This window comes from Pezoporus occidentalis, unplaced genomic scaffold (genome assembly GCF_034315485.1).
Source record: "Pezoporus occidentalis ecotype Australia unplaced genomic scaffold, CSIRO_AGI_Poc_V1 ctg275, whole genome shotgun sequence".
NCBI lineage: Eukaryota > Metazoa > Chordata > Aves > Psittaciformes > Psittacidae > Pezoporus > Pezoporus occidentalis.
Window position 1 is genome coordinate 1,823 of NW_026914664.1, and position 23,017 is coordinate 24,839.

Genomic DNA, 23,017 nt, shown 5'->3' on the forward strand with positions numbered 1-23,017 from the left:
TCGTCTAAAAATTTGCATTTTCTCAATAACACATGAAAGAAGACCTTACTTTGGGCCAGCAGACATCACTGGGCAGCTCTCCTCCGTGCAGAAGTCTGTAATGGTTCCGTACAGCATATTGATCTGGTTGAAGAAGTCAACAGCTGTAAAAGCATTTAAACCATCAGTTAACAATCTGCACTATAACAGCAACACCAGCTTTCTGCAGCCTTAACAGCACACATTGCTCAGAGGGTCCTGGAATGCTTTCTGTGAAAAAACTTCACTGTTACCGCTTTTTAAAATGCATCATAAAGGAGATGCAGAATGCAACCACCAATGTCCTACACCACCCTCCAGCAATGACTATTTAATTGTTCACTGCTGCAAAATCTTTCTTTAAAAGAAGGGAAAGAGAAAGCAGAGTTATTTCCTTTTCTGAAAGTTTGGTGCAATTTATTACCATCCCAAATTCTACTGGCTAGTCTGGAATAAAACCGAGACTTTCAGTGTAAAGTTTCCAGCAAAAGAGAGCTGTTACTCATTAGGTGACACTGACTTCCCTCAGGCTTTGCATTTCAAGAGACTGTCTTTTCAAAGAACATTTCATAGAATCACAGACTTGTTTGGGGTGGAAGGGACCTTATAGCTCATCCAGTTCCAAACCCCTGCGCCACAGGCAGCAATACCTTCCATGAGACCAGGTTGCTCCAAGCCCTGTCCAACGTGGCCTTGAACACTGCCAGGGATGGGGCAGCCACTGCTTCTCTGGACGCCCTGTGCCAGTGCCTCACCAGCCTCACAGGGAAGAACTTCTTCCTCATGTCTAATATAAATCCACCCTCTCTTAGTTATGGTATGGTCAAAACACTGCAGGTATGGGAGGTCTTCTGGGGGGTGGTTGGTTATTGCTTCAGTTTTGTTACATGTTTGAGAAAGCAGTTCTCTTAGCCAAAACTTTGTTTTTAAATGGTCTACAGTTGAATTCCCAAAAGACTAAAACTTATTGTATCTAAATATTCCCATAGTTCTTACTACTTTAAAGAGGTGCTTGATTACTTGGTACTCTTTGAAATCAAGGCTCTTCTTCAGTAACCTAACAGCAGGTCCTGCTTTTCAGAACTGCAGACATTGTAATCACTTATAAAATGCACTTTATCTCTCCTCAATTAATGTCCTCTGCCCTTGCATCTGTTGGGGAGCACAGCATGTTACCACAGCATCAATATATAAGTTTGTTTTTCCAAAATGTCTTTCAGACAATGGAAATTGTAAATTCTGCTTTAGGATGAACCCATGTAATACAAGCCTACAGGAACCCAAGACTTGTGGGACTAGTTTTGGTGTCCTTTGGCGTCCTTATGCATCCTTTCTGATGCATGGATGACACTCGGCAATCATATAAAAACCCAAATCAAGTGTGGTGGAGCTCCACTCCTGTTTAACCACAGCGCTTTGCAAATTCAGCTGACACAGGTTTACCCTGAAAGGAACCATGTATAACACAGATAAAGATTTAATGCCCCAGTGCCCAGTCCAGGCTACATTGCTTCTGCTGCTAAAAGTATTGTGCCTGCCTACCCAAATGTGCATTCCTTGCTTAACTCTGTTACAGACACATACAGGTTTGCTGTGAGGTGGAAACTGGCATCCCAAATGTAAGCACTAGCAGATACCAGGTACTGTGAAAGGAACTAATGGCTGACGGAAAGCAAGTGTTAAATACTGCAGCTCCTTAAACTTCAAAGATTACATGACCATCATGGTAGCAAGTTACAGCAGATGCAAGATACGAGCTACAACTGTGTCATGCAACTTCCCAGGTATTAAAAAAGGGAAGCAAATAAAAACTGGTACACCGTGCTCCTAGCACAGCTCATCTCTAGCAACAAAATTTGGGTGGGTTTTCTCCCCCCAGCACAGCTAAGGCAGAAAACAGCAAAACAACATTGGGAAAGGTAGACAGCAGTTACAGAGGCCCAGGAGGACTCTTACAGCTTGTTTGGGCAGAGGGAGGAGGCAGTTAACACAGGAAGAAGCGGTTATAGACAGCTCTTGTTCCTTAAGTGTACGCAAGAACTGTTAATTAATTTTCCATTCCCTGATCCCAGTGGAAACCACAGACCAGGGTTTGCTTCAGGCAAGCATGTTCGCAAAACCCACACAGACATCCACAAGATGACTGATTGTTGCAAATCCCACACGCCAAGTCTCAAAAGGCCAGGAGACATACCACCCATTCACCACCAACAGCCAGCAGTTTGCAACAACCAAGAAAAACCAAGGACCTCCTTTCCAGCATGTGTAAAGCTGTACAGTGTCTCTGCCTATTTTCATTTCCTCTTTTTACCCATTGCTCTGAAGTTTTGAGGGCTTAGACTATTTTTTCCAAGTGCTTTTCTATTGGAAAAAGTGCACGCTGCCTGGTGCTCTATTATAAAGGTATGGGCAGGATGTTATTACGGAATTAATTTTTGGTATTTTCAAATCAAGGAGATTTCAAATTAAATTCAAACCAAACTGATTATAGACTTTTTACCTTTATATTTTTAAAACTTATTTCAAAAATCTACATGTACACCAACTCACTGCCAGAAAACATGAGTAAGGCTAAGAGCTGAGCAAGAAGCAGAAGAGCAGAGCCATGCTTTCCTGTGCTTTCACTATTGCAAAGGTCAAACCCAAGGACATTAAGTCCCACATTTCCTTATTAGATATCTCAATCAACAGAAGGGGGTTCACTGCTACCATTAGCTGGTACTAGGTGTGGTAGAGAAATGCTGTAAATGGAGAATGTAATCAGTTAACCACTTGTAAACAAACAAAAGCAAACAAACAAAAAAAACCCCACACCAACAACGTTAGAGCTCTGCTGCAAGAAGTCACGACCAAGGACCATTTCATTACAGAATGCAGCTGTTACCCAAAGGCAGCTCCCACTCTTTCTGTCATCCAGCTCATTTAGCATTTGGGAAGGGAAAAATGCCACTGCCACAGACAGAGAAGAAGAGGCAGGTGGGGAGTGAAGAAAGCACCAAACGGGAAGAATGCCAGCAATATCAGAAGCCTCTTTAGTAATGCTTACTCAGAAAAATGGGATGGCTTTTTTTTTTCTAGATAGTTTTGCAATACCATACGAATAGACTCTCCTAAAGAATGGTGTCAGCAATTTCATCGTTCCCTGGAAACAGTGGCAGGTCACATACCAGCACACTGTGTGGCTCATTCAGAACTGAAGGTTGAAACCAGTACAACAGTTTCACTTCCTGAACATGTCAAAGAGCAAGAGGAAACAGAACCACAATTAGAAGACATTTCTCTTGAGCATAATTTATACTGCATTGCAATGCACAATCAATACTATGCAATCACAGAAAAAGGCCAAGCCAAAGACCTGAAAGATAACGAAATAACCAGAGAGGGCACAGAGTCTAGCAGCCAGAACTCCACATAGGCTACTGAGCATGACAGAACTTGGGTTAATCCACTCTTTAAGAGTGGAAGGCAGGCAGCAAATTCACGCAGCAGGGAGAGGAAGGAGGAAACATGGTCAGGCAATCAGAAAACACTAATTTGGGCCTCATTGTTTGGCCTGACCTAGCATGAAGCACAGGGTTAGGACAAACAGCTTTAGAGGGAGCAAAAATAATGACATCAGACACTTATCAGGGCAAAGGCTCACAACTTGGTAGAAAAAAAAGGAAGGAACTAACATTAGAAACACTGTAAAGATGGATCTCTGGGTTTGTTATAGGCAAAAGAAAAGCCAGGCCATACACACGACCATAGTCTTTAGCATCATTTAAGGTCTTCGCGCTTAACTAAATTAAGGGTTTATGCTTAGCTCAGAGAGGGTTAACTATACTATTGGGTAAGAACCCCAGCTGGAGAAGAGCTAGATTAAACATATTAAGATGGCACTGACAGGCTACTTTCTAAAAACAGCAGTGAAACTTCTACTTCAGCATTTGTTTGTGATCAAGTGCTCAGAGTTTAAGCACCAAGAGGAAGAACTGTTTTGTTAACAGGAACATATTTTTTTTACACAAGGAGATTTAAGAGTTTTTGTCTCTGGGAGACACACTGCATCTGTCAGCTCTACACAGTACTACATTCACCTCTCCCAGTCACAGCAAGTGGTGCACACAGGATAGAAGAAGACACGCTACTAGAAAGGAGTACAGAGTTGTCCTCCCACAAGTGTCTACCCATATTCAACATGCCCCCCCCCCATTTAATTAAAAAAAAAAAAAAAAAAAAGAGAGGAAAAAAAAGAGCCCACTTACTGTTCACTGCAACCCATTCATTTAAGTCTTCACCCTCTGGAAGCATAACGGCCATCCGGAGATTACCACTTCCCAACGTAGCTTCCGCATGCTTTAGCAGCTCGTACTGGTGAGAGCCCTCTGGAATATTCTTCTTTGGTTTGAAGGTTTTGGAAGAGCGACTACCACTGTGTTAGAAGAGGAGATGTTTAGAGAACTCATGGAAAGGAAAAAGAAAGAAGCAAACAAGGCACGCATAAGCACAGGATTAATACTAAACACTTTCCCAATCCCGTATTTTCATGTGGGAAAAGGATATTTGACACAGACTGGGATGCAAAAGTACAGATGCTTTGACTTGTTTTAAACAGTTAAATGATTCTCCACTGCCCTGCCCTCTCACCTGCTCACACTGCTGTTAAGCCAGTCAGACAAGTGGGAATGCTCAGGCTCCCTTCCCTCTCTGGGCAAACTGGATCACAGGGAAGGTGAGACCAGAAATACTTCCTTCCCCAGAATTCGGACAGCTGCTTATCAAGGATAGCACCCAAGCCAAACAGAAGCCTTCTTTACTCTGAACACTGAGGAAGCTTACCCTGGTAAATCAAACATACTATTTAACAGAAAATTCCATGTTCTAATATCCACCTTCAGACATGAAATGTCATCACACCTACTAAAGTGTAGTAAGGAGGTACGGGCCTGTTCAGAGCTCTGACTTTCCAAATGAGGTATAAGTAATTACTATTAACCCCTCAAAACCAAGCTGCTAGTATTTAGGAAAGCATACTTTCTGCAGGCCTAGCTGATCCAGAATATTATCCTACCTACCAACGTAAAGTAACTTTTCCACTATCAGGTATTGTTTACGAACTTGGCTTTGAAAACACAGCCGCTCAAAAATACATTAACGCTTTAGCTGTTGCTGATACATTTCCACATTTCCCCTGAACTATCCCTGCCATTTTCCCCTGCTGTCATAGCATACAGACCTTTCAGTCCCCCGGTTAGTAAAGAACTAAGGATGACAACTTTTAAAACTTTCATATAAATATTTTCTTGCCTGTAATTTTGTTTGGAAAACATGGACTGACTTAGAAAAAAACTCAGACATTTGAATTTTAAATGGTGGCAGCAAGCCTGGATGTACATTATCCCTTAACGTGACAGAAACACGTTGTGTAAAATTACGTATTTGCAAAAAAAGTGTCAAATCACCCAGTATTTTTGAGTGGTTTAGTGTATGAGCTGAGAAGATTTCAGTCAGAAAAGGAAAACTGAGCTCCAAATTCCAATGGAAGTAAGTGGAAAGCTATGAAACCCAGACCGCAGAGTTTTCACAGCAAGTATTATCCAGTTCTCATTTCTTTATATAAAAGACTTGAATGATTTTTCACCATCTCTCTACAGGACTAAACAGAAATTTTTATTAGTGAGGCATCATGTTCTCTCTCCAGCTCACTAAATACTTAAACCACATGCTGAACACACAACGGTTGTACCTTCTCCTTGGGCAATGCCAGCATAGCTATGCTGTCACACAGAAGCACTTTAAAACTTAATTCTGCATGTCATTCCCCCCACCACGCCACACTACAGCCATCAACAGAAAATTAACGATGATCTCATTTCTAGAATCCTGGACACAAACAGCTCTAGCAGAGACACAATGTGTAACAAAGAACACAATAAAAATTGTTCTTTCAAAAATACGTGACAGGTGATTGCAAACATCTCATTTGCCAAGCATATTGACAAAACTGTCCAACAGCTCATCAAGTTCAGTTTAGACCTTAACAAGAGCAATGAGGAAGAAAACATACTGAAACTGGAGATAAAATAATGAGCTTTGCCCAGGTAACAACACCTTTTTGCCAGGTAACAGCATCTTTGCAGGTGCATCTTTGGGAATTGAAGAGATTCTACAAATCCATTTGGTTGAAGATTTACACGGTCCTGGTGCTACCCTGACTGCAGCAGCATCCTCCCGCTTCCAGCCTCCAGAGTTTCTTCCTGTTTTCTAACCTGATAAGGAAGCACTTGGCTGGACTAATAGGGATCTTGGAATGATACAGTACAACAGGCCACATACATTCACACAAACCCCAAAACAATACTAATGCAGTCAGATACTAAATACAACTGAGCCCAAAGTCAGAAGAGGAAACATATGACTCCCATATATATTCTGTTAAAGGACCTTGCTAACATGCACCCAGTCATTTGCATTTCACCCTACACGAAGATACCAGATCCAAACCTTAAATAAAATAATTGCCTCCCAGTGGGAGTATGAAGCTTCTATGGCTCAGGGAGTTCCCTTCACTTCTCACCCCTCCAGCCACCTGCATTTGCTGCCAGGCCAGGTTCAAACCAGCTCTGAAGAGAAAGCAAACAAAAAAGAAACTCCACCAAGCAAAAAAAACCTCCAGATCTTTCAACTAATAACTTAAGAGATACAAATTTTTATCTTTGGGAACATATCCAGTTCACAGCCACCATGCCAGTATGTACCTAATACAAATCTAAACATCTGACAACTGCCTTAGTGTATGATCACACAGACAGGACTGACACAAGGTAATACAGCAACTGAAGAGCTAGAGAAACTGGTATTGTTATCTTTCCACATGTATCAGTGTAGGCAGAAGAAAACCAGCACATGCTAAGCAAAAGCACAGCACTTCCTACCTTGCTAACTAGACAATGGGGAAACCAGCTCCTAATACTTTCAAAAAAAAGTAAACTGAAGGTTTACACAGACTTACCCCCACTCCAAGGCTCTCAAGACATTCATTTATCAGAAATAAGAAAGAGATCCTTCCTTGCTGCTTACACAGAACCCCTAGTTCCGAAACCTTAAGTCCTCCTTTCACCATGTTTCAAAACTTAACATACATCAGCCTCTCTTCTGCAACACTACCTTTTTCATACAATGATCAAGAATGAAAAACTTCACCGCTGTAACTGGTCTGGTGAAGCTGCCCCATGCAAAGTCTGCAAGTTCATCATACAAACTACTACTGGGCATGTGCAGCTCCCCAAGCTGATGAAGAAAGCTCTACCCAGATATGGGGAACACTTACCACTTAATCCCTGCTACCCCCTTCCCAGAATCACTGGTTTCTTCCCATGACCTGGCAAAAGCTGTAACAACAGAATACACAATGATTTGCTCCCATCAACCATTTTAAATAAGTCATTTCATATCTGCCTACACTACTTCTCTGATCACTACATCTCAAATTCAGCATGGCAATGCTAAGACAGCAGGAAATGGTTTCACGCAAAAGGCAGGCAGGCATCCAAAAGGAAAAGCAATTAGGATAAATGCAGACTGCATTTATCATCACGTGCTATGGAAATACCAGCAATTTTGGCAATAACTTACAAGAATTCCATGCATTTACGCAGTTCACCATATGTGAAGCTGGTTAACAGCATGCACTGCTGTACCTTGATACAAACAAAAACTCAACAACCTAATACAGACTCTCTAAGACAAAACCCTTACAGGAAACATTTGCTCCTGGGAGGTCTACTTGTAAATGTTGCTGCAAACATTACTTCAACTACCTTACTAGTTCATAAACTCTATTATTTAACCAAAATCCATCATCATTTATTAACAACTTAGCACCATCAGTTAACTAACCTTTCAAATGGTTATTTTACTGAGTAGTCCTGCTTCCTCCCGAAACCCTGCCCACAGCAGCATCTTATTCCTGCTGTCCTACAGTAGGATTCCCAGTGCTGAGCTTAAGGTATCTTAAAACCAAAATAAATAATACCTTTCTTCTTTTTTTTTTCCCTATTATGCAAATCTGTTACATGTGACAGATTTCAAAGTCTTTTTGTTCCAGGTCTATTTCCTCAACTCCTTGAGCATTCAATGAAAAAGTTAACTTTAAAGAGATGTCTTGATTAAGTGTGGCACTTAATTTTCACCTACATTCCATAATAGAATTAGCTGTATCTGTGTGCTTTTTCTCTCAAGACTGAAATGCTCCGAGCTTGCGTGCAGCACCTGCTGCCTTTCTTTCCCAGATAGTTATTTGAATCCTCCCTCAGTTCTGAAACATCACATTAATGCAGAAGTAAAAGGGGACAAAGAAACCCTCAGAAATACCACACTGAAGATCCTATTTTCCTTGGGCATAAAAAGGTCATAAAATGGGGAACATGATGCATCACCTCCGCTATTTGTCACTACCAGTTTCTGGCCTGCCAAGGACAACTGGCTTCTCAAAAGATTCTTGCAACTCCAAGGACATTTTGCTCCCTTCACTCCCACATCCACCATTTCTAGCAAATTATGCCCTTCTATTTTTATAGGTAAGTGCAGCTACAGCAGAGAGAGATGCAGCTTGACCTAACACTAAATCAGGAAACATGTTTGAAGTGACTGACTCCCTGTGTCAGGACAACCACTGAAGCTGGCTCAGAAGCCACACCTCCGAGCCACAAGAAGCCCACACACTGCTTGGCTTCACATAGACGTCACAACTTGCTTGTAAGCAAGAACATAACACTTCCTCCAAAGCTGTAATATTATCTAGTCATCTGCTGACAAGGAGGGTTATTAATGATGTGCATTCTGCAGGCTGCTCTTAGGTTAGCAAGATGCTGTTTCCAGAAGAAAGACAAATTTTCAGGCATCCTGCTGACGCTTCACTTCCTGGGCTGCCTCAGCAGTCCACTTCAGTTTCAAACACAGCCCTGGCAAATCTTTTACAATCAAAGCCATTAAATATCCAGCTTAAATTCTTGATAATTGTAGGCTTCTTGTTAATTGCAGGAAAGGAGCTACTTAAACTTTCATGTTCCTAGGAGAAGCATCTCGGCCAGCCTGGCTTAGACCACCTCATCCCCAACTATTTGTGCACTCAAGTCTCTTAATGGAGCTTTTAGGTATTTCTGTGAAGTCTGCTGCATACCCAGGGAAGCCTGAATTAAAACTAGAAAGTTTAGGCTCCTTATGCCTAGCACTTAAGGCTTTACAGCTTGTTCTTACCACAGAACTAACCTCACGCTCTTACTGTTGTGTCTAACACTGCTCAAGCTGACAAGCAAATAAACCAAGCATGCTTCACAATCAACCATACGGATGCAGATCAAAGCCCAAATCCTGCCTCCACCCAGGCTGCCAATCTATTTCTTCTGCAGTAGCACCACAGCCTAAACAACCGAAATACCCAAAGTGCTCCAAGGTCTTCCTCAAATTTCTTTTGAGGGAACAAAACCAGACCAAGTTATTCCATAATTCAGTAACAATTCATTACAACACCTTAAATGAATGCAGTACTTAGACAGTATGTGATTACTATGCCATTGGCAAAATGGAAGAAGGAGAAGAAGAGACGCCACCCTGGAGAAGACAGGAGCATCTGAAAGCCTTTTTTTTTTTTCCCTGCACACAGAGTTGCACATCACACACCAAACTGACATGTTTTACAAGAAATTTAAAGATATTATTTTATAGTACCACAAGCACTCAATTTCCATGGCAGGTATAGAGAACACTGCTCCTCCAACCTGTTTCAGGCTGCCTGTAGGCTCAAGAAGACACTGCTGCAAATCCCATCAATCATTTCTTACAGGGCTCATCACTGGATAGTTTTATCAAACACTGGAAAGGATAGAAATTTGCCCTGGGGAAAAATAAATAGAAAATGCTGCAGTGGCACCATTTTCAGGATATACCTGACACCTATATTCTCCTAACTGGCATATAACGCTGAAGCTATGGGATATCATCTTTCTTGCACCACCACACTCCAAGTGAAATATTTGGAAGTGCTCAAGAGATTCTCAAAAAGATGAACTCAAGACAGCATGCAGAACATTCACTTGGGGCATGGAAACTTTTTCATCTTTCTACCCCTGCTTTTTCATCTTCAAAGGCCTTTGCAAGCATTAATTAATCCTCACAACCTATCTTTGAAGTCGGCATCATTAGGAACCTGTTAGCCATAGGGAAACCAAGGCAGTGACTCACGGTCAAAGGCCAAGGAGTAGATTTATCAGAGAAGTCCTATGTTTTAGTTCTGTACCTCGTTTTTCTCCTGCCGCTTCTCTTTTTAAACCCTGATATACAGAAACGCTGGAAGGCCAGAACCAAATTCCAGAAAAGCAAACACTTCAAGCCTTCAAACAATAATATGGAGCTTCAAATGATAACAGCCTGCTAAGAATAGACACACAAGAGTATGACCATGTTAGTTTCCAAGAGCCAACACATCAACATAGAAATTAAAATGAAAACGCAAGCTACTTTTTGGTAATTGAGACCCTAGTGACAGCATTTAAATGCATTTTCCTTGTGACAATCACAGCACCAGAAGGATAAATAAAGCAGGTAAAATAAAGTGGTACACATTCAAGAAATGCACTGACAAGATTTGAGCATTTCTAAACTGAGTAGTCACAACATTTCTGTTCTGAAGAAAGACAGTGTGTGAGCTGAGCATTGTTTTCTTCGGCTCATACAATACCAAGTTGTCAACTGTTTTCCAGAGAAATTCCCACTCATTAATATGCCTGTCTCAGCCCTCAGTCGGTTCACTTTAATTTGGAAGTAACAAACCCAATATAAGACTACAGGAAGTGAGCATTCCACAGCCCTGCGTTCCTTTGACATACCACTATGCAGCAGGTCTGAAGTCAAATGAAGTGACCACCACCTTAGGACAGTGAAAGATAGCAAAGAATGAGAAACCCCAGAGCTGAGCTACTCAAGGGCTACAGACAGTTCTGCAATTGCTGTTCTATTCCCTGATGTTGCTTCTCATGAAGGAGAATCTGAGACCCCCTGCACAGAGAAGGTTAACGGTTTGAAATGAGACATGATGCTGTCAATCCTGCCAAAGAGAACTGAGAAGCCTGAAGTGCTCCAGGACAGTACAATACTGTGTTTCAACTCAGCATTAAGAGGTATCTGAAGACTGTTCAACACTGTTGAGTTAAAAGTGAGCATCCATACTGGTAAGTGAAGATTCTAAATGCATAAGCTGATAGGGCTCACCCTGAAAAAATGTCCCTGTCTAAATTCTTCAGATACAGTCACTGTATTATCCTGAATACTAATGAAAGCAACACACTTCTAAAGAGCACTCCCATCTGACAAAAATAACTCGCAAACATCAAGCTGTAAAAAGTGTAATTCCCTTCACATGGAAGGAAACACAAACTCTGCCAAGTTAAATAAACAAATCAAAGTAGGCTGTACAGGGAAAAAAATCAGGAGCTGCCAACTCCTTACACAACATAGCTACTCTCCCAAAACGTAAGGCATTGGTTAGAAAGCAATTCCAGGCCCAAGGGTTTTGTGTTGCTTTGTTTCTTTGGAGACTTTTTTTAAGAAATAATTAGTTGGACTTGAAAAATTTCCATAGACACATGGTCATTCCTAGAGAAACAGAATACATGTTGTTGATTGCTTATACACTCTACTGTAGAAAACAGTAACCAAAAATACTTAGATCAATGGCACACAACTGAAGTTTCCCGGAGTAGCTAGGATGACAGAGAACAACTATATAAATTGTTTACTACACCTAGAGGAAGTCACTGATATTAGAAACATGATAGTTATGAATAGTGAAAACTAAGAGTTGCTCAGAAACAGCTCTTCCCAAAGCTAGCACTGCCCCTGGTTACACAGGGCCTCCACTTTATAAGGAATGTCTTTGTTCGATTCACTTACCTACTGCCTGCCCAAGCCAAAGCCAGTTGCCACGGCTACAACAGACCATACCACTACCACGCTTTATAACCCAAGGGCTCAGAGCCAAGTTACTTCTTGACAGACCAGGGGAATTTAAAACAGTGTCCTTATCTTTCAGCACATGGACTTGACAATGATGGCAATACAGCACAGATTATTCCTAAAAGAAGATCTTCGTCAGATGTCTGGAAATGGAATAAATACAAACCCAGACAAAACTCCAGATCCCGCTTTTTTTCTTTTCAGTGAAACACCGTTATCCAGCCTTTCTCATCCCACCCATATTTTTTTTTTCTACACCATGGAGTAAATTCAATTTTCTGTAGGCTTTTCAAGTTGTGTTTCTCAAGGTGTACAGTGACTGTTATCACTGTAACTGATTTGAAATAGTGCCTTCTTCTACCAGAGTACTGACAGTGAAGCAGGTATTGTTACAAACTTTTTGATTCTCTAGCCATTGAGATGGGAATAAAAATCTGGCTTCCCCTTCTTGGAAAACAGCTGTTTTCATACACTGAAGTTCTACATAGGATGGTTTGAGAGGGAACAGATGAAAAAGCCATCATTTCATCAATAGCTCGTAAAAAATACAAGTATCTTTATACACAAGACTCCACATGTTAAAACAGCAGACGTTTATCAGATGATTCACATACAGTAAGGAGAAAGTTATTTAAGGTAGCCTTAAGGAACAGTTTTGCTTTTGGTTGTCCCAACCATCACCACCCAGTGCTGAAAGCTGTCCTAACACATCCACATTCTTAAAGTACAATTTTTTTTCTTCTACATATACAGAGTCAGTCAAATCAAGCAAACGTGGGATTCGACCAGAAGTCACCACTTCAGCACACAGCTGAAGACTAGCTCTTGCTGGCTTAGCTGTGACTCAGGGACAGGAAACTGGCTCTTGGGAGCCGGCCATTTACCTCTTCCCTCTAATACATGGCCTCATCTGCCCTGCAGCAGGACACTGTGCCAAATCCACAGAGATGTCAGATGGCCACAGACTCTTTTCCAGCCAGGTACCTACACTTCTCCACGTCTCTCCACCTCCGTTTTTCTGTCTGCAAGCTCAGAATGTGTCTGTAAACAAGGCGGAGGTGTTATGCTACAACCCTCCAGTCTGCTACAACCCCACCCATGTAGGCGGCAATGGTGCTCCTGCTGTTCACCCAGTTGGATGCAACTGTTCTCCCAAGTAATCACAATTTCTAATGCAAGGAGCGAGCAAGCATCCAGAACACCATCCTGTAACCAGGAAATCATCATCAGTTTGCTATGCTCACACACAAAATAAATTCCCTTGTTTCATTTGCAACATGTTAATACATTTTCATCTCCTGGAAAATCATCAAAATGAACAAAGCAAGTCACAGCTGACCTCCCAGGATACTACCAGAGCTGTGCCTGTGCTCTCAGAAACACAATTCAACTAATTCCCAGAGCAGCCAATGGCTGTGGAAGTGACTCAACTTCTCAAGCCTTGGACACAGCCCTGCTGGGCACTGCAAGGATAGGGCAGGCCATAGTCACAAAAGCAGCATGCAAGAGTAGCCAGCAGAGAAAAACTTGGGTGAAAAAAGGAAGAAGTACATATTCAGCCAGGGATGCCCTAGTCACTTGCAGAGACAAGCAGGCAGACAGCAGAGAACAGGAATGTGTCTGTGATATAAAACATGGCTTACTCTGCATGTTTTATCCATGTCACTGTTCTGCTGCTCCCAACTTCCAGCATGGATTTTTTCCAAGAGCTTTAAGACCAACAACCACCACTTGAAACAAGTTTTCATACCAGTTCACAAGGAGGAGGTTTTTAGCAGAGACACAAGGAACCCCACATATTCTCCTCTGATACCCATGTGAAATTCTATCATGTGAGAGGAATCACAATTATCCAGAAGGTTTTGCTGGATGCTCCCCGGTAGCCACTGACCACCTCAAGACAAACACAGTGCTGTCTTCACTCACAAAACTTCTGTCCGATTACAAACAGAATGACATTTCTAAGAAAGCTGAGGACTAGTCTTGGCTGTTTTGTTAGGTTCTTTCCATCAGATCCAGATTCCTTGACTGTTTCAATACTAACATTTACTGTGTACATACAGACATCATGGAACCGGCATAATCAAAACCAGATTTATTTCTGCAGATTCTAATATCCTAGTATTTGTGTACTACACTTTACAAGAGCAGGCTACTAGCAGCTTTGCAGAACCTCAAAGTATTCCTTTCTCTCCAATGGCTTTGTTTTTTCCTGCAGACCCCAGAGACAGAGTTCAGTATCTTTATCATTTCAGTCACTAATTAAGCTCTCAGCAAACTCGAGTGCTATTTTCTCATTAATGTTCCCCTCTTTTCTCAGGAAAACCTTTTTTCTGTCAATTAGCATTAGCTCACTTAAAAGGGATAGCACAGCATGAATTCAAACAAAATTCAGAACTTCATCCACTTATGCTTCAAAGTTTAGTTTCCACATATGTTCAAACCTCACTTTACTGCACGAATGTGCCTACCAAATCATCCAGTAGACATAACCACACTTCTTTTATAAAAGTTACCTTTTCCTACAAATAAAAATTGGCACTAAAACATCATCTGAACACTGTTTTATGCTGTGCATGAGCGTGGGGTGCACTTTCCTCTAGAAAAAGAGGACTCAATCAAGCTGTAAATAGCAAGGCTACACAAAGCAGCAGAAAGGTTGCTGAAAACAATGCAGTATGTACCCTGCAGCAAGGGCTGCTGTAGGAGAACTAAGTCTATCCCAGAGAGAATGCAGTTCTGCCCTGTGGCAAGCAAATCCAGAAACAAAGTCAAATGCCTGTGACAGAAGATGATGTGCTTCATAACCACTGAAACCTGCAGAAAAACTCAACCCTGTGCTGCCTGCAGTCCAAACTATTTCAGATGTTCTCCCTCTAACTTGTGATCATAGAATCACAAGTGGTTTGATTTGGAAGGGACCAAGCTCATCTAGTTTTAATCCCCCTGCAGGGACACCTTCCACCACACCAGGCTGCTCCAAGCCCCATCCAACCTGACCTTGAACACTGCCAGGAATGGGGCAGCCACAACTTCTCAAGGCAAATACAGAAAGAAAAAATTTATTTTTGAGAAATTCTTAAACCCTGTCACTCATGCTTCCAAGAAAATTCTGTGTTCTAAAGGAAAACAACTACACAGACGGAAAACGCTTGGTAACACATGTGGGAGTGAGGATGACATAGCACATGTTATGCAGATACATAGAAACATGAAAAGCAGTATTCAACAACTCAAACATCACGCAGAACATAAGGGAATGGAACAATTTTAGGGCTGGGTTTGGTCTTTTTTTAAGAGAGAAGCAGTAACACTCAAGTCCTGGCCAGGCAGTCAAATACCAACAAGAGAAGGAAACCTATCAAACACAGAATATGAGTACCCACAGATGATCAGAAATCGAAACTACAAAAGTACCATCATGGACACAACTAAACAAATTATAAAAGAAATATTAGGAAATACATAAAGCTACGAGTCTAGGTTATTTCTTTCAATAACACATCTGATTGTGTTTAAAGATACTGGAAACTTTAACAAAGGTTTACTTAGCCATTTAGGAAGACATGAGGGAGTTGAAGACCTTCATATATCATGAAGTAGAATACCATGAAGTGGCTTGGAGAGATCCATCTTGCCTTGGGCCACCTTGCCTACTGCCAATCCCATACAGTACCATCTACCAAGGGCAGGAGGAAAGGGGCAGCAGGTCAGCTAAATAAAGCAGGTGATTAACAGTATTTGCCTACCTGTGATTTCTTTACTATAGTACTTTTTCAGTTTGATAAAACAGAAACATCCATACAAAACGTATACACCACTTTCCATAGCAAATTGTTCCTCCTGCCACAGAGATTTCCTTAGATTCAGCTAAATTCTCTTTGTCTTTACATTACTAATGCTCTCTGCATTCTAAACCAGATCTGCTGGTAACATTCACACCCTTTAAATACATTTAAGCAAGTAGGAGGCACAACTTTCCAGAAAGCAATCTGCAAGCCACTGAGGATGATAAACTGCAGCAGTAAAAGCTTGGCTCTAGTATCAAATTAGATCTTCACTTATATACCAAATATAGTGCTTGGAGAACACGCTTCGGAACATGGATGGTTTCCCAAAATGCTGATCAGTGGTTTTAAAAACCAGTGCTTTATGAATGACTAAAGCAAATCTAGTCAATACAACCTAAGAAATCACAGCAGGGAACTGGAAAAAAAATATAAAACTGAACATCTTAAGGAAGTCTTCAATCCTTTTAAACACACAAAAAAAGGACTATCTATCAATGCTTTTAGGAAAAAGACAAAGTTAGAAAGGAGACACTTAATTAAATTTTAGTGGGGGAGGAGTCACTTCAGCACTTTACCAAAGTTAAGTGTTTTAACCTCAACACAAAACAGGCTGATGATACCAACACAGCAAATGAGAAATACTCTACAACTTCCCCAAAGAAAACCTCAAAGCACATACGTAAGATTACACTTACATGTTGATTAATAGGTAAAATGTGCGTCTGAATTCAGAAACTAACAGAACAATCATTAGAGGCAAGAAATAACACAGAGAACAACAGGAAGAAGAAACGGACAGAAGGCAGTAATGAATAATCTAACAGCTTTCCAAAAATACACTGAATTATCTCATCTCTAAGTATTTCATACACTACCCCCATTTTTAATACGATCTTGTGTAAGCTGTGTGGAACTATCTTCAGTAACATTTGCTTACACCTTGCAAAGTATCACATCAGGAAAATCCACCTGCCCAAAGCATCTGAAAGGGAACAATAGCTCCTATATACACAGGAGAACTTTTCTTTTGACATCATTTAATCTTGCGCATTTGACAGTTGAGTGCACAGTCAGTTTAACTGTTCTATATTGAGTTTAAATATAAAGATTTTTCCTCATTTCCACTCACACTGCAACAAGAAATTTAAGAGCTGTCAATCAAAGAAGGTAATAATAGGACATTAAAGACACTTGATTTTTTCTAAAAGTTACACGTCAGCATTAGAAAAAGCAGTATTTTGGTGCCACTAAGTATGACAAGACACAGTAATACCATTTGATTCCTGGATCTGAGGAAGGGATTAAGATTCCATACGTCAAGAGTGCCCACATCTCTAGGACACAAGCAGTCAACTCTGGAGGTAAGCTACCTTTAAAGATAAGTGCAAGGCTACAACAACAAAAAAAACCAACCCTCAAGTATGTGGAAAAGAGGCAAACTTTAACTAAACCTCAAATGAAATATGGGTAGGATCACAGAAGGTATGTAAGACTAACAAAAGGAGTGGATTCCTGCCAAGGAACAGCTGTGAACTGGAAAGGGAAGAGAGGAGAGAGTGAGCAAGACAGAAACTGTCTTCACAAGAAAAGAAAAAAAAATCCCCACAGAAGGGAGGTTGGGACAAGAAGCTGACGTCACAGTTGGATTTCAAAATGAACGGGAACAAAGGAAGAAAGATCATTTACATTTGCAAGTTATATCAGAGCAGCAGAAGTCAATGTTGTGAAGGGCAACGCCTAAACAGACCAAAAGCTGCACCTAATCCTTAGCCTTCCCCTAAAAAAAAAAAAAAAAAAACCAGAAAACACAAGAGCAAATGAATTCAAGTATTCCTTTTAAAAGTCTCAAAATACATTTGCATAGGAAAAAAAAAAAAAAACCACAAAAACACCACGACCAAAAAACCCACACTGTTACCTTCATGAATTCACGGGGGGAGGGCTCCCTTTTTATTAACACAAAATTACCATCTCATAAACATGAATTCTCTGTCTGCTGAGTCAGGCTACAGATCTGAAACCAGCAGCAGAGACTTGAATTAAACAGAACACATCTGAGATATATAGTACATGGTACTACATTGAACAAAACTGCGTATTAGGTCCTGGAAGGCATACACTTACTGAGCTTACTAAGAAACAGAAGTTATTTCAGACTTACGAACAAAGAAAACAATTTAAGCTGCATGGATATGTGCCACTCCAGCTCCCATTCCCCACCTTTCAATCCCCTTCTCCAAAATACTGACCCAAGCAGCAGTGCCCTAGGAAAGCATCTGACATATCCACAAGCAGACTAACCGCCTTGCTGGCTCAGAGAGAAATTGTAAAATTAACTTTGTGGGTACCTCTTTATGATGTGCTTTAAAGTGATCCAGACAAGCTGCACACATGTGGTTTTAGATAACCTAGTCAGGACTGATTCGGAGAAAACTCCAGGAACAAACTTGCCAGCAGAGTTTCAATTTGACAAGCAGGTATTCTTTATCGCGGCTCCGGGAGACACGGGGGATAGCTCCTAACGTGTGTCCCCGAATTGCTATACAGGTCATCCTTATATGGTCACTGAGCACATTACATCATTTTCCAAAAAGTTTCCGGCATGCGTACAAAAATGTGGTGGTCTTTAAGGGTCGTATACTTTTCCCAACAAGCTTAATTAACATTACAGACATTGCAATCATCCTGGCCTTCTACTTCTCAGTTAGTTTAACTGCTCTCATCCTGGACATCTGCTAGTCCGGGATACTCCCTAGTAGATGCTTACACCAGCTTAATCAGTTTATTAACACCCTAAGCATAGCAATCATCCTGTCCTTTTACTTATCTGTTTATCTGTGCCCACCCTGGACATCTGCTAGTCCCAGATACTCCCCATCCCCAGCTCCTGTCCTTCTATTCTGCTTTTTTCACACCTTTTGTACTGAGGTCCTGAGGGTCTGAAACTATGTCAACTACCTTCAAGCACCGCAGTTATTTTCCATTACAAAGCCATCAAACTTAACATTACTTAGAACTGATTACATTTTGTACTTTTGTGCCTCCTTGTTTCTGGACATACCATAACTCTGAAAGGAAATTTATAGCACCCTGTTCCATTATAAAATTCAGTGTATTTCCTTCTATAAGAGTTAAACAGATGTCTTCCACTGGAAGAGAGCCCCCTGAAAATTTAAAGAAAAGTCATTTTCTTGCATCGAGTTGTCTCATAGAGACTCCAAACAAGACTTTTCAAGTTTTATCTCCCGAATGCTTTCAACATCATTCACCTATGGTGACCTCCCTACATCACACACACACAGTACACACACAGTATGCTAGAGATTGGAAGGGACCTCGAAAGATCATCTAGTCCAATCCCCCTGCCGGAGCAGGAACACCTAGATAAGGTTACACAGGAATGTGTCCAGGCGAGTTTTGAATGTCTCCAGGGAAGGAGACTCCACAACCTCCCTGGGCAGCCTGTTCCAGTGTTCCGTCACACTCACTGAGAAGAAGTTTCTTCTCAAGTTTAAGTGGAACCTCTTGTGTTCCAGTTTGTACCCATTAGCCCTTGTCCTATCATTGTTTGCCACTGAGTAGAGCCTGGCTCCATCCTCGTGACACTCCCCCTTTATATATTTATATATACTAATAAGGTCACCCCTCAGTCTCCTCTTCTCCAAACTATAGAGACCCAGCTCCCTCAGTCTTTCCTCATAAGGGAGATGTTCCACTCCCTTAATCATCTTCGTTGCCCTGCACTGGACTCTCTCCAGCAGCTCCCTGTCCTTCTTGAACTGAGGGGCCCAGAACTGGACACAATATTCCAGACGCGGTCTCACCAGGGCAGAGTAGAGGGGAAGGAGGACCTCTCTCGACCTACTAACCACCCCCCTTCTAATACACCCCAGGATGCCATTGGCCTTCTTGGCCACAAGGGCACAGTGTTGGCTCATGGTCATCCTGTCGTCCACTAGGACCCCCAGGTCCCTCTCCCCTACACTGCTCTCCAACAGGTCGTTCCCCAACCTATACTGGAACCTGGGCTTGTTCCTGCCCAGATGCAGGACTCTACACTTTCCCTTGTTATATTTCATCAAGTTATTCCCTGCCCAACTCTCCAGCCTGTCCAGGTCTCGCTGGATGGCAGCACACCCTTCTGGCCTGTCAGCCACTCCTCCCAGCTTAGCATCATCAGCAAACTTGCTGATAGTACACTCAATTCCCTCATCTAAATTGTTGATGAATATATTAAATAATACTGGTCCCAGTACTGACCCTTGAGGCACTCCACTAGTTACAGGCCTCCAACTAGACTCCGCCCCATAGACTACAACTCTCTGGCTTCTCTCCTTCAGCCAGTTCACAGTCCACCTCACTACCTGATTATCCAGACCACACTTCCTCACAACATAGTCCTTCACACCAGTATAAACACATCCATCACTCTCCTCAGTAACATTCACATATGATACAGCAGGGGAAGGTACAACACCGACAGCCAACATGACACTAGAGCCACAGAAATGCTCTGAAGTGAAAGGAAGAGAAATGCCATGTTTAAAAAAGCAACACATGCAGAGACGACAAAGCAAAGCACTGGATCCTAATAATCCCACATGATGGAATCTACAGGCTAGAAAGAGTACAAGAAGTCTGTGCAAAGCAATGAAGTTCTATTCACTTATAGCTGAAAACATTCTACAGTGTTTGAATACACAACCCACAATCTCCCTGTGTGCTTTAAAAAGAAATTAAAAAAAAAAAAGGGACAAAAAACAAACAGCAAGTTCATTGTAGCTTAGCTCTAGAGGGAAGTGGCTTAGTTTACAACTCCTAAAAGCATCACAAAGCTTATCCTGTGGTTTAGGTTGATTTGTGGGTCAAAGGCTTATTGATAGCTTTGGCAGCAATATCCTTCTGATTGCTTACTATGGAAGACTTCAAGTGGCCTAATTAAATGCAGTGATTTGCTTCTCTAAGAAAAACAAGCAGCTTCATTCTGTCAGCCTTCTGCAACTCATAAGCCACCCGTCGGTGGCTTTTTCGAGCAAGACAAGAAAGACTACGTATCTCTCAGGACACAAACAGAGTAAGACTCAACTTGACCACTTGAGGACCCCCTGTCCTCACCGTGGCTGGCTGTTGCCATGTCGAGGTCCTAAATCCAAAGACTTGACAGAAAAGTATCACCCGCTTTTCAGGCGGAAAAAATCAAGCCACTGTCCATGTGCACCAACCCTTCCCTGAAAGTGATCCTAGTACCACCGGTGTTCTTGCCTGAGGAATGTAAACAGCTAATTGCATAGGTTCATTTACACTGCAAACACAAGGAGAGAAGGACAAACAAGAGAAAACAATTGTTGCATAAAAGCAAACAATTAGGAAGCAATTAAGACCGGGCATCACTGTGATGTCGTAAACACAACTTTCACACTGAACAATGCCTTTCTTCCTATGTTGGGTTGGTTTTTTTTTCATTCGAAACTAACGCTTCTATACTAAGAAGGAAGCATCCAAGAACACTTAAAAATGTCAGTCGCTCAGTTCTTCAATTACATGTTGCCCAAACCAAAGTATTAGTAACAAAAGTGGGGCTTTTTTTCCAATACAATTCCAAGCTCAGATACCTTTCAGCCTGAATTACTTGTGCACAGCCATGCACAGGGTGAAAACAGCTTCACAGCTAATTCCCACCACCCTGACAAGGCAGCAGCACTCAAACACTGCTGGACACAATTAATTTCTACTACATCATACACAAATTTGATCACGTACTTTTTGAAAAAGTTTAGCTTACAAGCAGACATTTCATCCAACTCATCAAGAACAAAGTAATTGATAGAGGAATGGCAAGAACTCAACTACCTAAAGGGGTAGTAAGGCACACACAAGTTGGAGTTGGAAGAACAGGGTTGGCGACACAGCTAAGTAATCAGCAAAACACTAATCACACCAAAAAGGAATTAATAGTTCTCTGCTGCTTTACCTTCTTCAACAAGCTCATTAGAAGGATAACAAGTGCCTCAGTAAGTTTAACCCTATCAGCAAGCTGCACCCTAACAAACTGGTTTGGGGGCTTTGGGGAAGATAAAGAAGGGAAGCAGAGTGACAGGTGATTGAGTACAGGCAGTACAAGGGGCAACGCAAACACTGTGGAACCTTTTCATCGCCATGGTTTTCGGAAAACTTTCTTGATGCTCTCTTTCTTAAAAGCAAACCCAGCTGCCAGCCAAGGGACAAATCTTTTGACAGCCGGTATTTCAAAACGGGAATGAAACACAGAGTTCACACAGCAAGTGAAGTGATGGGCTTCAATAACATGAAACACAATTTTCAGGTAAGAGCATGTTTTTTGACAGTCACTAATTCAATGAATCCTAGAATCACTTAGATTGGAAAAGACCCTTAAGATCACTGAGCCCAACTGTAAGGCTAGTACTACCAATGAAAGCTAGAGACAGCTACCAAAATAAAAAATAAAAAGAGAAAAAAAATAATTTCTGCTTTCTGTGAAGTTCACTGTCAGAGCTGATTCCACAGGAACTCTACTCTCTAAGGAATCCTTTTGCTTCCCTCAAAGCTACTGTAACCAAGACTTACAGAAAAAAAGAAAAAAATCTTTAAAAAGTTGCCAATAACTCTGCAATTATCTCTGCAATTTACTCACAGGCAAACTCAAGAGACTTCTGACTCTCAATGCTCTTCAAAAAAGAAACTAAAAGTATCACTAATGCTACTGGTTAAACAACAGATTTTACAGTAAGGTAACAGAGTCATGTGTCAGGAGCCTCTACCCTGATCTCTACTCTAGGAACACAGCCTGCACAGTAGAATTACATTCATGAAGCCAAATCTGAAGAAAAACAGTACATGAAAGTACACGGAGAAAGACATCTGAATGTTCAGCAAGCATAAATTTCCCATTTCTAACAGTCTCTAAGTGCCTACACATTGATTTTCAATGACCAAAATTCCAGTTTAGAAGTGCCTAACAGTCTTCTGTGGGAGGCCTTGATAAAGAGGAGATAAATGCCACATCTCCAGCTTTAATCAGAAGAAGGCGCACTCATGAAGCATTTGGTTGCTCTCCAGCTAGAGTAAGATCAAAAACAGCGCCTACTTTAGAAATGGCTTTCATTTGTTAAGCAGTAGAATCAAGCCAAGCTGAGAAAGGGGAAACAACAAATATCCATGATGTTCTTCAAGAGCAGGAGGAGACTGGGAAATTA

The 23,017-nt window shown here is 41.4% G+C and overlaps 1 protein-coding gene across 1 annotated transcript in view; it reads right to left on the bottom strand.

The window, feature by feature from the left end:
• Window positions 1-23,017, bottom strand: part of LOC134166884 (MOB kinase activator 1B-like) — a 27,665-nt gene continuing 4,648 nt past the window's right edge. Inside the window, exons 2-3 of the mRNA XM_062624952.1 lie at window positions 4,266-4,432; window positions 1-143 (exon numbers count right to left, since the gene is read on the bottom strand). Of these exons, the coding sequence (XP_062480936.1) occupies window positions 46-143; window positions 4,266-4,432 (265 nt within the window). The 3' untranslated portion in view covers window positions 1-45. The remainder of the gene's footprint in view (window positions 144-4,265; window positions 4,433-23,017) is intronic.